Below are 15527 nucleotides of genomic sequence, written 5' to 3'. Positions count from 1 at the left end.
GCCCCATGCCTGCAGGGTCTGTGCATGGGGCAGGTGGAGGAGCCGAGGGCTCGAGGGCTGCGCTCTTGCCTCCCGCCTGCCCCTTTCCTGGGAGAAGCAGCACTAAAAGCTGGCCAGCAAAGTGCCCCTGTTCCGAGCTGGCTCCCCACAAGTGGAACAGGAGCCATCTCCTTCCTGCTGTTTCCCCAAGGACACACCGGACTGCCTAAATCCTACATGTTCCTCCTCTAGCCTAGCTCCTGCGCCTGGCTCCCCTGCTGCTGTGGCACTACGGCCCCCCCAGGAGCTCACAGCACCCGTGGACCCAGGAAGGGCTCTGAATCCTAAATCGGCGAGCCAAGAGCATCTCCAGTGGTGCATGGAGAGCAGAATTTATTTGTGTTCTCATTCCAGAAGCCTCTGCCTGCAGTAGCGGGATCGAGTTTATTTGAAGCTACAGCTTACGCAACGGAGCAAAAATAGAAGAAATTGCTGATGCTAAAGCAGAGGCAGCGGTTCGGCATGGATTTGCGTTTCCCATTGATGGCTTCAGAAGAGGAGTGTCACTGGAGTTCAGCAGCTTCATGGGGTCATTAACTGCTCTGGAGCAATATGTTTATTGCTGCTTCGATTACGGCAGCTCTTAAGTGGTGCGGCTGAACCGCGGCTGCGTGTGGCTCAGCACAGCTTGTGCAGGCAGCAAAAGGAAGTTTTCAATCTGAGGGGACGAGGAGAAGGAAAAATGATGAGCTCTGCTTGGGCACAGGGGGAAAAGAAACACCAATAGGAATTAACGAGTGGATTTTTCCGCAGCGCTCAGTGGTGTCTGGAAGGGGGCTCGCATCTCGCACCTCCATGCAAGGTGGGGAATTAATGCTGAGCTCCTGTTTTTTTTTTCCTGTTTTTTGGGGGTTGAAAACTGTATTTCATACATACACAGCCTTCTTTGCTACCTGTGTTTTAGGACTCAGGTTCCTGTTCTGGGGCTCAGGAATGTTCAATTTGGAGATCCAGCCAACCTCAGTAATGTGTTTTTTATTTTTTTTTCAGCAGTTCTGTCACAGCTGCCAGATAGACACCAAACAGCTGAATCATTCATGAGCCCATCAGCAGAGCACAAGGCATTAGGCAAAGGAAACAGCAGGTCAGCCTTGAATTGAACGCTATTAAAAACTTTCATTAAAGTTCTGGAAGAGAGCGGTGGGAGAGGTGAGAGGGGGAAAAAGAAATAAATTATAGTATTGATCACGTTTGTGGATCGGGACGGAGCAGGAGCGATGGAAAACACAAGGAAGGACAAAACGGGAATTAGCCTGGGATATCGCAGAAAGCTGGGCATTTAAATGGAACAAGATTTAATTTAGATAAATATCAAATAATGCCTGTCAGTGCTCAGCAAGCGTGCCGCTAACAGAGGAGTGACGTGTGGGAGAAGGAAGAGCTGAGAGCAGAGGCTGCAGACGCTCGGGGTTTGCTCCATGTGCCCTTGGAGCAACACCTCTGCGGGGCTGGGGAGCGCAGGGCCCCCTCTCCAGCCCTTCAGATGTCACTTTGTCACCACGTCAGCCGCTATTTTGGAGGGACAGAGCTGGCACCCTCCCAGAGCGCTGCCAGCCATTGCAGTCCCCGTCACAAGAGGTTAGCTCGGTGGCCTCATATTTTGGGTCACCATTTCCTAATGCATGGAGTGCTGCGTCGCTGAACGGGCAGCAAGAAATCAAAGTGTATAAAGCGACGTGAGGGAAACAACCAGGCAATAAAGGCTGTGCGGGAAGGTTACAGGAGGATTAACCAGGCAGCTCTCTGAGGAGAGAGGAGGTTTTATCGCAGCTGAGATATGTGCCGGGAGGACAGCAGGGGACAGCAGCATGGATGCAACCACCTCCTGTCATCAGCGAGGTGCAATTAGGCAGGGGCAGGCTAATTTGTTTGCAGAGGAAGCAGCTGAACAGTCACGGGGCACCTCCAGGTTAACGAGGCTGCCTTGGTCCCGAGCTAATCCCAGGCTGGGGCGCTCACAAAGCCTCTGAGGGTGACGTGGAGGCACCAAGGGACGTCTCTCTGCTGGGAAGGGAGAGGGCCCTGGCTCTCTCTGGAAGGACCCAGCACGTTTGCACTGTGCTGGGCTCCTGGGCTCATCCCTAAAGGTGCCACAGCATTTCTGAGCCAAGAAGTAGAAACCTGTGTCCCTGTGAGTGGTGTGAGGATGGGGGCACTCAGCCTGCAGCTGCCCAGGTGAAAAAGACAAGAAAAAAGCCTGGAAATGCCTGATACCCAGCGGCTCCTTTCCTGCGGGAGGGAGCTGTAAGCCAGAGAGCTGCTGCTCCCCATGGCCTCCGCGCGAGCAGCACCCTTTGGGCTGAGGCAGGCAGCCGGGAAAGCAAGCTGTCTGTGCAGCAAGGACTCCAAATACCCAGCACACTTCCCGAGCTGCTGTGCCTGAGCAATTCACTCAGCGGATTTGTTGGGCACTGGCATCCCTGTTGTCTGTGGGATTACAGCTCATATGAGAGCATCACCCTCCCTGAGAGGAGTTTAACTTTTCCAGAGGCACCACATAAATCCCCTCCCTGTTTCTGCCTCCTCTCCAGCCTCTGCCCTGGCTTTTTCGGCACACCCATGCCTCAGTTCAGCATCACATCGCTGGAGGCATCTCTTGTCACTGCTGTGACAGCAGCAGAGCTCCCAGGGGTGCGGAGCAGCCGGCGTCTTCTCCCAGGGGTGCAGGCACCGCCACCACGGCAGCACAGAGCAGCCCCACGCGGGACAGGGGACGTGCTGCCATGGTTTAAAAATGGGATGGGAGCTTACAGCCTCCTGCGGCCCCCAGGCAAAGGGGGGGCGTTGGGAGCCCTGGGTTTTGGGGAGCAGGCGCTGGGGGTCAGAGCTCAGCAGTGAGCTCACTCAGGGCTGCGAGGTCCTTCCTGCACCGAGGGCAACTGAAGCAGGGCTGCACCACCAGGCTCGTTTCGTTCTGCTGCAGGAGCCGCTAAGTGGAGGAAGCGAGCAGGGAAGAAGGGAAACAAACCCGCGGCCTCCCAGCAAGGAGCATGGTTTAGTGTGTTCACGGCAGGGAAGGGGAGATGATCCGGTCCCCTGTGCCATTTCCCAAGCAAAGTGCGTCTGTCGTGTCCTGTGATGGAGGGTATCATCGCTGCCAGTCCTCTGCTCCCTCTCTCCACCACTGCAGCCTCGGTCAGCCTGAGCCCAGCAGGGAAATGAGGACATTACAACACTCCCCACCAAAGGGAAGCTCTTGAAACAGCAAGAGAACAGGGCACCAAGACCTTTCTGGGGGAAAATTCCTCCCCGTTAAGTGGAAGAAACAGAAAGGGCATGTTTGTGAACTGGTGTGGTGTTAGATGCAGCCCTGCAGGGGAGCGCAAAATACTCAGGCTTTCTTGAAAGTGTGCAGAAATGGAGTGACTGCTCCTAAGCAGGACCTTCACAGAAATTATTGTTGTATCTGTTTTCCTCTTTATCCTCAGCACATTGCGCTGGCCCCCACATGGCACCGAGAGAGCAGAGAGTGTCAGCTGAGCTAACTGCTGTGAGCAGCGAAGTTGTGCAGCCCAAATCTCCAGGGCTGGGGGGAAGGAAAGAGAAACTGGGGCTCGTGCCCCAAGGGGTGTCAGCACCCAGGGGCCCGAGGCTGCACAGCCTGGGGGGAGGCTGTGAAATGGTGGCTGCAGCCCCACCAGGCACTGCAGAAGGCAACTCAAACAAGAACGAAATGGCTTTCAAGCAACTGCTTTGTGCCAAAAGACACCGTGCTGCGGCCTTCCCAGGTGCCACCCCACAGCAGCCCTGCAGACGGGGGGCTTCAGTTCCCCTTGGGGAAACGCAGTGGTTCCTGCTTCCAGCCCAGTGCATTCAGCCGGGCTCTGCCAGCTAGCCAGGGGCCAGCAGCGACACAGAATCACAGAATCACAGAATTTTCTAGGTTGGAAGAGACCTCAAGATCATCGAGTCCAACCTCTGACCTAAAACTAACAGTCCCCACTAAACCATATCCCTAAGCTCTACATCTAAACGTCTTTTGAAGACTTCCAGGGATGGTGACTCCACCACCTCCCTGGGCAGCCCGTTCCAATGCCTCACAACCCTTTCAGACACGGCTGAGGCTTGGAGGATGAAGGCAAGCACGAGGCTCGGTGGCACAGGGCTTGGCGACTCCGAGGGAAGCAGCTTGGATCAGAGCCACCTGAATTACAGGAGCGGAGATCACAGCAGGCAGAGCTGAGCCCCGAGAGCCACCGAGTGGCCGTGCCCATCAGCTGCAGGCAGGCGTTCCCACCTGGCTGGGTACAGCTGCTGTGGGTAATGCTCAACCTGACAGCCCAAAGGACAGCACAGGGCAGCTCTGCTCCCTTTTTCACACATCCGTGGTGCAGGGTGGGTGCAGACAACACCACAGCATGGAGGGGAAACACCCAGCACCCAGCAGCACGGAGCACAGCGCACCCACACGCGACCTCGTTCATCCCGCAGCCAGGTCCTAGAGGAACTGAGGAACCCACAAAACCCACACGGCTCACGTTGTCCCCTTCATTTTGGCTACATGGAGTAAGTACAGAATTGTAAGCTTTATTTTTCTATTGGCCAGCAACTTAAACTGGGTTAAAAAAAAAAAAAAAAAAAAAGCAATGAATATTATTACACAGAGAAAAAGTATAAAACGACTCAGTGGACACAAGCCAACTTGCTGTTCCTATCTCATTCTTCCTGGCCTCTCCCAACCCTGTACAACGTATTTCAAGGGAACAGGCAAAGGCAGCTAAGAAGATATGCTTAAGAAACTAGAAATATTGCTTCAAGCAACATGCTCAATATTTTCCTCGTAGTTAGTAGTCAATACTTGTCAGGAACCTGAATATAAAACAAGAAATAATTTAGAGGTTTCTCCTTTAGATCATTACACAATAATTTAGATTTCTTTCCCCTCTTTCCCACTGCTGTGGGACCAAGGATCCAGCTCAGCTCCTCCGCCTCTCTTTTCGCATTAGTGTTAAGGATTATTTCACGGTGCCAATGTTGATGGGGGAGTTTCAGATTTACCTGCTCAGAATTTTAACTTGTCACCCTTCACCCCTCCCGCAGGAGCCAGTCCTGGATTTCTGCTCTGTGAATCAAAACCCTCACAACGCTGCAAGCCCCTTTAGGGCTCTGGGTGACTTTGCAGGTGTTAACTGCCTGCTGCCAAGGGACAGGGCACCACCAAAAGGCCAGGAGAGTGAATAAATTACTTAGCTCATAAAAGGGCTTGTCTTCAGTGCCTAGAAACCTCAAATCCGTACAGCCCTTTCTGCTTCAGGGTTGTACCAGGCCTATTGGGACGGTGAAAACAAGATTCCCAATGAGAACCCTTTCCAGGACAATTAGGAAGAAAACAACCCAAACCCCCGGGACAGGAGAGACACGGAAGATCCTATGAAATCAGGCTGGCATGACAGTGGCACTAAGTCAATGGCAACAGTCATGTCAGTGTCCTGTATGTATCCAGGATCCCAGTGCAGAAATAATAGTTAATTAAATCTATTTAATTAATCAGGCAGTTAAACCCAGCACTATTTACCAAATACACTGGGGCGACTGGGTGAAGCTGACTCTAATGGTTACTGCTGGGATGGTCTGGAAAGCTGGCTTCTAGATCTCATTAAAGCCAGAAAACCCTCATCTGATTAATGAGCTCCTTGGAGGCTGCTACAACATTTGTATATATTCATTTCCCACCCAAGAGAGAACAAGCCTGGAGGTTTTAATTAGACTGTTGAGCCCGGGGTGTGTCTCAACATGTAAGAGACGTGGTAAGGTCTTTGCACAAACCAAACAGGCCAAGTGGTAGCGAGACACCTCAGCTCCACAGGCAGACCAGCTCTTCTCCAAACCTCAGCAGGGGGTAGGCAAGAAACAACCGAGAGTTTTCTCATTCACACTGGAAGCCACTACCTAACCCAGACCAGACCTAAAAGAATTAGAAAGTAGCCAAATGTCTTTGATCTAGAACCCAAGGAGGCAGCAGGCTTCTCGTGGTTCCCGATGGCACTGTGTTGCAGGGAAGCTTCAAGGAAGAGAAGGAAGGATTGCTGAGAAATCCTAAGGCACCCACGCTGTGGCAGCATTGGAATCGTGACAAGATTTCAGCCACACCAAGTTGTGTTCCCGAGCAGCAGAGAGCGCAGTTCCTGCAGCAAGCAACCAGGCACGCATCCTCTCATACGGAGACCAGCTGTGTTAGGACTTCAGTGCACACGCAGAGGGGGAGAGAGAAATCTCTGCTGTATGAGAGACTCAGCTCTGGCTCCAGCCCAGCGCAGAAACATCATCTGTCCTCACAGTCAATGCCCGGTGCTGCTGAGCCACTTCTCAGAGAGCAAACCGTGGCTCTTGTGTAGCATCCCGATACCTTCGTATATGCTCAGGAAGAGCCCCTGGAGAAATGGCCCTAGATAAATCTTGCTTTGTAGTTATAATCAAGGGACTGTTTTGCTAAAGCTTCCAGCAGAAGACCCGCAGCTCTTGCTTCTTGCCAATGAAGAGGACCCACTGAACTCCTGGCTGCCTTGTACACAACGAGGAGGGTGACCTTCCCCTGAAGGGGCAGGTGAGGCTGTTGGAGAGGCATTTAAGGGTAGAGCCAAGTCCTCAGGTTGCAGACTCTTCTGTGGTGATGGTGGAGGGTAGTGAGGTTGGCAGGCACTAAGGGAGTGGCAGAGGGGGAGCTGACGGAGTTCCCACAGCTATTAATATGGTTCCGGCTTCAAACTCCTGTACAAGCAGCAGGTGAAAATCATCCCAAAGATCTACAGGGTAGAAGGAGGAGAGAGGAATGCATGAGAAAACAGAATGGATGCAGTGGAGGCAGCAGCTTGCAAACTGTCTGGCCTCAGACTGGAGTGGCAAACTAGCTCTGGCCTGGGGATACAGCTCTCCAGCTTGCAATGAACAGGAGAGAACATAATCGGTGCTAATCCTCATAATTAATCACCAGCAGCTTCTCTAGGATGTAATTTGGCTACCTGCCAGGACAGAAAGGAAGATGAGCAGCTCCCAGACACATCTGCATCTGGAAGAGAATATTCTGGCTGCCTTCCCCCCCTAAAACAGAGTGGCAGCATCCATGTCCTACCCCCTTGTCCTTCTCCTTCTCCCTGATCATTCGCTGACCCTCAGTGCCACTCCTCAGTACCACAAAGCCAGGGGAGGAACTCTGGGTTACTTAACAGGAGCTACTGAACGGGGGTAGGGAGCTCCTCCAGCTCTTCAGCTGCACGGGCAATCATGGCACATCCCCACAAGAGGTCTCTCTCAGGCTGCCAAAGCACCAGGCACGGCCAGCACTACATTTCTCACAGCCCTGGAGCAGAAATCTGTCTCCCCAGAGCCAGAAGTATCACGGACAGGCAGAAGAGGCTCGTGCTTTGGAGCCAGTGAATCTCGGGGTCACTGAAGTACCTGGCGACTTCTTACATGGCAACTTCTTTTTTCCAGGCAAGGGAAAACCTGAGATGTTCAATTTTATTTTTTTTTCCATCCCTCAGTTCTAGGGTTCCTTTAACTTCAGCCCAGCAACCCCAAAACACGTGATCCTTTTACCTGCACACAAGCGATGCTGATCCCCACTGCACCAATGATTTTCAGATGCTCTTGAATGAAGTTTTCCAGCTTGGTAATACAACCGTTCTGCAAGGGGAGGGAGGAGGAGGGACAGGGAAAATCATCTTTAATTTAACCTCGTGTGTCTCCCTTTAAGACAGCAGTTGCAGCCCTTGAAAAGCAGTGTCTGTGAGCACCCCAATTCCTCCCGCTGCTACTTCTGAGAGCCCTGAGTTTTAGTGTGGAGCTGGAAAGCCAGGCGCTGCCTGCCTCGGCCTTTCACTTGTGCCCTTGGCTGGCAGCGTGATCTTACCCTCCCAGTTTCAGGCCCAAGTTTTTGTTGTCATAAGGCAAAAATAAAGCAGTAAGAGAATTTTCTGGAAGAGTTCCCTTTAAATAATTAAACTGTTTAATCTAATGAGGCAGGTTTTCCATGGTAACATCAGGGGGATTTATTGTGTAGGCTGCAGCAGTGCCCCAAGGGTGCTGGGGGCCCTCCAGCCCCAGGAGTTTACACTGAACACAGACACCTACACACACAGAAAGGGAAGGAGCGAGCATGCAGCTCTCTGGGGAGGGGTGGCAAAGGCCTCTCATTTCCCATGCCTGTATTAGGTCGAGAGTCAGCCCCAGCTGCCCTGATCCAAAACAATTGCTCCTGCGTCCTGATCTGACCCTCTTCTTCTTCCCCAAAATAAAATCTGTTCTGAGCTCTGACTTAGACACTGAGCTGCCTGGCTTAGTGGCAGATGTTGTTCACCCTCCTAACTTCCGAGCCATGCTCAAAGCACAGACTCTGAGAAGAAATACCTGCTCTGAAGGGGCCATCTCTTCTCCCACAGCCCTCCTCAGCTGTAGGGAGCAGCTACTCAGCTCCTCTGGGATTCAATTTGCTTCTTCTGGAAGAGAAACAAGCCTCTCCTGCCCAGCTCCAGCCTCTTTTCAGTCCTGACTGCAGACCACTGGAACTGGCCCTGTCACGTTCAGGGCGCAGAACTATCTCCGTCTGTCCCTGCCCAAGTAGCAGCTGTACCAAATGGAGGGCTCAAACCCAAGTCTCCTGCCAGAAGCAATAACCTCTCCCAATCCCCCGTCACCAGCATACTCTGTAATAACCAATATAATCTACTATTTTTCTCTTTATTTAATAAAGCAGTGCAGAACATCTCCTTGCTTTCTTTCCCAATTCCCAAAGTCTCTGTTCTGCTGCCTTTGCAATCCTCTCTTACAAATTAGGTTCCCTGCAAAAGCCAAAAGCAGTCCTGAGACAGATTTGAAATATCTTCCTTGCCCAGCCCACGGCCCCGCCTGTGAAATGCAGACCATTTATCCCGTGCCATATTTACTGGCCATTGGCTCTGATCCCACGCTGGCAGCCATGAAGACACATTTCTGTAAGAGCAGCATGCATGCAGGAACCCAGACACTCTGACTCCTCTATTTTATTTTTTCTCTTCCCTGAAGCTTTTCAGACTGAGCCTGGAAGGCTGAATGCTCAACTAGAGAAATAAATCACCAACGTGCAGCATCAACCCAGCGCCCTCACTTCCAGCCCACCACCTTCGTGTACTTTGTGACAGGAGGCTCTGAAGCCCCTTTTGATTTTTACCTCTTTGTAGATGTTGGAAGGATGGTCTCTTCGGCCACACAGGTCGGTTATCGTCTTACAGCAGCTGTCTGGGACTTTCCGTCCACTGGCCTCGGAGGACTTGATCCACACGCTGTCAGCCCAGTCCGTGTAGTTGTTGCTCCCACAGCACTTGAACTGCCAGCACACAGAGCACAGGCTGAGCCCGCGAGCACCGCAGCCTCCTCCTCCCTCCAGCCTCCCCACATCAAGCCCTGGGCTTCATCCTCCTTTGTAGGAGACTTTGCTGGAGCCTCCAACAATCTCACTGGCATGGGTTCTTCTAGACTGCTGTAATTATCAGCAACCTTTGTTTTAAAAATTGCCCAAATGGCCATTAATAGCAGCTGCATCCCTCTTTCAGTAGCTGTGACTTTTTGTTACTGCTGGGATGCAACCAGAGGCACCTGCAGCTGCCTCAGCTCCTAACTACCCGGCAGGAGAGTGCCAGCAGTGGTAACAGGGCAAGTTTAATTACCAGTCACTGTCGCACACGCACCTGGTCACAGGGCATCGTGCACAGCAGCCCCACACTTTGAAACTGCTGCACCCGTGCCTGCCCACAAGCACCCTTTCTGCGAAAAAGTCTGTCAGACCTGTGACAGCCCTACCCTGAGCCACCCCTGAGCCAGGCACAGCTAGCAAGAGCAGCAGGAATGCTCTTCTTTCATTACATCTTGCTCTCTGGGGTACTGAAGAGCTTAATGAAAAATGTCAGCAATTTTTCCAAAGCTTTAATGTGGGAAGGCGAAACAGCTGTCAGAGTGACTTGGCAGCTCCAGTTCACTCTGGGAGCAATTCAAGTATAACTTACACCCTGCTGGGGGTCCGATTCAGAGGTTCCCCCATGCAATTCTGCTGGTAGTGCAGCCCAGGCCCTGCTCTGCACCCAGCCTGCCTTCAGGCAGGGGCAGCAGCCTGTATGCTGGGTACCGAGAGCTCACAACGCTTTTTGTGGATTTGGTTTGAAGCCCTGCAATTCTCCCCAGCCCCAGCAATACCCACCTCCTGCTGCAGTTTGTCCACTGCGCTGGTAACGCTCTCTTCTCCCTCCTTGCGGTACTTCTGGGTCATGGTGTTCTTCAGGTTTTGCTTCAGCTCCATACTCAGCTGGACAGAAGAGACAAGTGGGATAAGATCACCAGGCAAGCTCAGCACCCCCAGAGAGACCCAGAGCCCTGCACGTTTCATTGCCTCTGCTCCAGGAGAACAGAAAGCCTCACAGAAGCTACAGCTTCCTTCAAGGTCATCCTCACAGGTCGGACTGGACTGGTTTCCAGCAGGCACGCGAGCTTATTTCCAGTTGATTAAAGACCATACCTCCATTTTTGTGACTGGAAGGAAGTGCCTCTGGGACAAATTTCAGCCTGTGCTACACATCACCATACAGGTCCTCACCTTGCATATGCAAGAGATTGCCAAGACATGCTTGCATCAGAACAGAACACAAAACTGTGCCTGCTTCAATACAAACGTGTCCATGAGATCCACATGCAGCCTTCTGTCTCTGAAGCTTTTGACAAAATACTAAAACCCAATCTGTCTATTCAGGAGCAGGAAGAAAGAGTCCTGGGCACACTGGACTGAAGCTATACAGTCTGAATAGCTCTCACATCGACATCAAAAAGGATGGCACGGGAGGGGATTAAGGATGTGACTGCAAGAGTATTCCAAGGCATTGCTTGATAACGGTGACAAATTTGTAAAGCCAGACAGATGAAGTCTGATTTTTTTTTTTTAAGTGCATCATTAATTAAAACACTCTTGTCATAAACCACTGGCATGTTCAGGGGATTGGATTCAAACATTTCTTCCTGTGGAGGCTCTTAATCTAGCTACATTCTTCTTTACAGAGATAGCTTCTCTATACACCTTTTATTCTATACGGTAAGTAAATGAAAGGTCAGGCATCTCGTTATGCTGAACCGGGCAAAATACAGTCTGCAGTTTATTTTCCTTTGGACACACTGTATTTTCCAACCCCATGTGTCAAGTGGGGACAACACCTACCTCGCAGAGATGATATGAGGCTTCATTCATTAACATTTGCAAAATGCTTTGAGATCCTGGGCTGGGAAGCTCTACAGAAGTGCAAAGGACTTAATGTAATAAAGAGAAAGCAAGAGGTTCAGCAGCTGGAAGGCATCAGAAGCAAATAAAGAGGAGAGTCCATTAGCAGAATTATTACTTGGGAGAAAAGTGGTTACCTGCAGGCTCACAGGGAAGAACTGCAGCATGGAACGAAACAACAAAAGAAAGGGAGTTTAGACACACACAAATGCAAGCCTTAGATACCAAAGCAAGGGCTAAAATAAAAACAGTGGCAAACAGCAAGCAGCCTGCAACCAGGAAAAAAGAGGCATTTGTCAGCCAGAGGGCAAGGGGAAAGTACAGCTATTGATCAGAGATGCCCCTGAGTGAATTAAAGCACTCAAGGCAACAGCTCTGAATATGTCATCCCTTATTTCAGCCTAACAAGGAGGATCAGCTCCTCTTCATCCTTTGGCATACATGAACCTAGTGACCTAGCACAGATAGGCCCTGGCTTCCTGCCCTGCTCCCAGGATTGATCTTTCCCAGTTAAATACGTACACCTGCTCCACTGCTCCCTCTTGGTTACCATCGAACGAGCGAACCTACAGCTCTCTTTTGCTTCTCACAAAGTGCTGGTGCCCATTTTGTGACGCAAAGCACCAAAATAAAAAGGCCAGGAGCCTAACAGCGAAGCCAGTAGGATGGGATGTCCAGCTGCTTTTCAGACAGCCACTTGACAACAATCCTAATTCACCCTTTCCAATCAATTTCCAGACATGAGAGCAATTTCTCAGGCTGCTTGTGTCCTGGTGGCTAAACCCCCTTTGAAACCAAACCGATGATTTAAGCCTCTGCAACTGCAACGCTGCCAAGTCAGAAGTGCAGCTGCTGGGAGTCCATGCTGTTCTCCAGCCCCTCAGCTGGGCTGGTGAAGTAAAGCTCTCCAAAACTTCATGACCTGAAAGGACCTAGCAGCTGGACCACCTCTGCCAGCTCAGGAAGGAGCTGAGCAGCAAGGCTGAGCAGCCTCCCAGGTATAACCACGACTACTGTGTCAGAAGCAGGAAATAACCCAAGATCTTCTTTTGTGTGGGGTGGTGAGTGAGTACAGACAGGCAGAAAGATGAACCTCAGTCAGACCCTAGGTCCCAAGCCTCCAAGCCCAATTCTGGCTGGAGAAATGGGACAATGATCAGCTGTTTTCTGTCCCTGGTTTGAGGCTCCATGACATGTGCACACTCACCTGCTGGTAGTAGATATACGCCAGGATTCCAGCAATGATCTCCAGGAGAAAGATGCACAGCAACAATATGAAGTACTGTAAAATAACAGGAGAAGCAGGACGTTAGAACAACATGAAGAGAAGCTTGGAGCTGGCTTATCACTAGCTGGCAAAATGTGTGACACCGTCTTTGTTGGTGCTTTTCTGCAGGAGTTCTCAAAGGCACCGATTGGGACTAGGACCTCAACATGGTGGAAAGGCAACAATCCTACAGGTGAAAAGAAAACTGAAGAAAACTGAGAAAAGGAAACCAAACACACGGTAACTGAAGACAAGCAGAAGCAAGCACAGGTTGAACTCGCACAGCCAGAGGGATGCAGAGAATGGAAAAGTGCAGGCAACTGAGATAAGATCACTGGACAGAAGAGCGTGGTTGCTGGATAACCTGCTGAATACATTCAATGTCACAGAAAATATCTGCTTCAGACATCAGTACAAAAAAATCTGGAACTTCTGCTTGTTTTGATACTGTTTAGGGCACTTCATTAAGTTACTATGGAGAAACACACGTTACAATGGTGATTCGGTAAGCCAACAAAGGGCCCATTTCACCAAGGACAGAGCAGACCAAGTAAGCACAAATTTAAAGCATGGATTTGTGTCCCAAGTGACCTCTGTGGGACTCAAGCACCGGCTGAAGTGCACTATCGAGGTGGATGGATTTATACTAGAACAAGTCAGTTACTTTACAGATCCAGGCTGTTCTATGGCTGCCACTAAATTCATCATTTTGTAGATGAAGCTAAAGGGGCACCCAGTTCCAGCCATAACGAGGACCTCGTGCAAAGTCCCTGCAAGACTTGTCCCGCTCAGGACAGACCAAACAACACATCTCCCATTTTGTTTTACCCCTGAGCTTAGGAAATGGCTCTTTCCAAGGGGTGAGGCAAACAGCCCCCTGTAAGTGTGGCTAGGCGTGAAACTGTCTCTCCCCAGCAGACAGAAAGGCAGCCAAGTGCTGCTCACAGCAAGGTGGATTTCTGTCACACAAGGGTTACTCTCCGCACTGCGCGCCCCTCTTCGCCTGGTGCAGGCAGGTATTTCTGAGCTCCTTTGAGGGAGTGAAACAACAGACACAGGCACAAACGCAGCTCAGGTTTCCTCTTTCACCCTTGCTGGGATTCCGCAGCTGCAGAGGAAGGCCAGCTGGGTTTTATCTGCAGGCCAGGCTTTAATCTGAGCACACAATCTCGAGCTTTCACTCCCCAGCCCCGCTCTGCCCCGGCTGAGCACTGGAAGTCTCCGCATAGCCTTGTACAAGGTACCCATTCATACCAGGGCAATGAGTCACCCCGCAGCCTGTGGGATAGCTCAAGGCTGCTCCCGGCGCTCACAGGAGGCTGGAAGGGGCAAGAAAGGATCGGGGTGCTTTGTCACAAAGGCCTCCTTTCTTTTGTTGGGCCACGGTTATGCCCTCCTGCCCTGACATCATCCCTCTGCCGCGGAAGGAGGGCGGCAGAGTGCTAAGCACCACCAATGAACTGCAAAGCTTCTTTCAGATATTCCTCCCTACGCTGTGTCGTCATGTCAGTGGCATTCAGGTGGAGCCGAGCCGGCACCACAGCTCAGCTCATCCTGCGGGCTTCCCCTGGATGGGAACAAACACATATCCAGCGGGCCTTAGGGAATTTGAGTCATGAGGCCCCTGTAAACCCTTGTGAGGGAGGGCAGTGCATCTGCCACCCACGCATCCAACCTGCCTCTGCTGATCCGCCGCATCATTAGCCTTATCTCAGCCCCGTCTCTCCCTCGGGGCCCCTTTCAGGTATCTATTACACCGTGTCATGCTGACATAAGGGAGCAGCAGCTTTCACTCTGGGGACACACACACACAGCACAGGGCTGCTAGCCCTGCTCTTCTGCCCCGCTCCCTCCCCAAGAAGCTGGGAAACCAGGAAGGGACGGGGGATCGCCCAAAGGCCTGTAGTAGACATGGCTGGAACCTGTTTTTTGCCTAGCCAAGACTGTTGAAATGGCTCTCTTGAGAGCAGGGCAGCAGATTTGGCATCTGAGCTGAAGTCTGAGCAGGCCTGAAGATCACTGCTGCCTCTGCCACCTGGGAAACATCAGCGTGAGAAACACCACGTCTGCTGCCTGAGCCTCAAGGCATCACCTGGCTGAGGAGGGACATGGGGAAGAAAAATGAGCAATGACAAAGAAGTAGCACAGCTGCGAGTGATGAGTAACGAAATTCTCCAGAAAGTTTTAAGTGAGCCCGTAAAACTCCGAGTTGGGTAGAAAGGCAGCTAACAAAATCCCAGGCTGCTGAGGCTCCAGCAGAACAATGAACCAACAACCACACACACATTTCCTTCCCAAACAGCAGCCAGAGCTGTCAATTGATTTTAAAAGCACTGAGGAGGCACTGGGGAGAGGAGAGCCGCTTACAGCTTTCCCTCCCGTATTTACACGGGTACTGAGAGAAATTGGGACAGGCTGGCACAGCCCCCGGGGCGCTGAGCGTGAGGCTGTCAGGACTGCTGTCTGAGCTCAGAGCTGGCACAGGCCCCCAGCCAGGCTCACCCAGCCCTGGCAAGCACGGCCCTAATTCTTGTGCACATTACTCACTGGCAACCAGAGCAGAGCGCAAGCACCAGGAGACAATGGGCCTGTCAGAGACAATAGGCCTGTCGCGACCAGCCACTCTGAAAGGCCGTGCTGTGAGGACTCAGAGTGACCTTTTGTTCTCAAGAGACAAGTATTAGCTTTCTGGGGCAGAATAACAAAGAAAACCCCACCGGATTTTCATCTGTAGCTTCTGGCTGAGGCAAAAAAAAAAAAGACAAAGGGAAATCTCTGGCATGGAAAGTAAGCAAAAGGCCAAAATGGACTGCTGCAGACCAGGAGCACAGCGAACAAGCACCAGCAAAGCACTCCCTGTGTCCTTCTCCATGTTCCATTTTCCATTCCTGGCTCTACTGTGCCTCTCACAGGGATTACTGAGCCTTCAGAGCAGTGGTACAAGTGTCAGGATTTCTCACGGCTCTTCTTTCTGCTCCTCTTCCAAAC

At 51.5% G+C, this 15527-nt stretch overlaps 1 protein-coding gene across 2 annotated transcripts in view; it reads right to left on the bottom strand.

Annotated features, from left to right (window-relative positions):
• Positions 1-4545: 4545 nt before the first annotated feature.
• The window catches only part of CD151 (CD151 molecule (Raph blood group)), a 29189-nt gene continuing 18207 nt past the window's right edge, over positions 4546-15527 (bottom strand). For both annotated transcript variants that reach the window (XM_068684522.1, XM_068684521.1), the window contains 5 exons: positions 12480-12554; positions 10208-10312; positions 9185-9340; positions 7576-7662; positions 4546-6782 (listed from right to left, as the gene is read on the bottom strand). In XM_068684522.1, the coding sequence (XP_068540623.1) occupies positions 6723-6782; positions 7576-7662; positions 9185-9340; positions 10208-10312; positions 12480-12554 (483 nt within the window). In that variant the 3' untranslated portion in view covers positions 4546-6722. The remainder of the gene's footprint in view (positions 6783-7575; positions 7663-9184; positions 9341-10207; positions 10313-12479; positions 12555-15527) is intronic.

Source organism: Anas acuta, chromosome 5 (genome assembly GCF_963932015.1).
Source record: "Anas acuta chromosome 5, bAnaAcu1.1, whole genome shotgun sequence".
NCBI classification, from domain to species: domain Eukaryota; kingdom Metazoa; phylum Chordata; class Aves; order Anseriformes; family Anatidae; genus Anas; species Anas acuta.
Note: the sequence above shows the minus strand (reverse complement) of the source record. Positions and strands in the feature narration are given on the sequence as shown.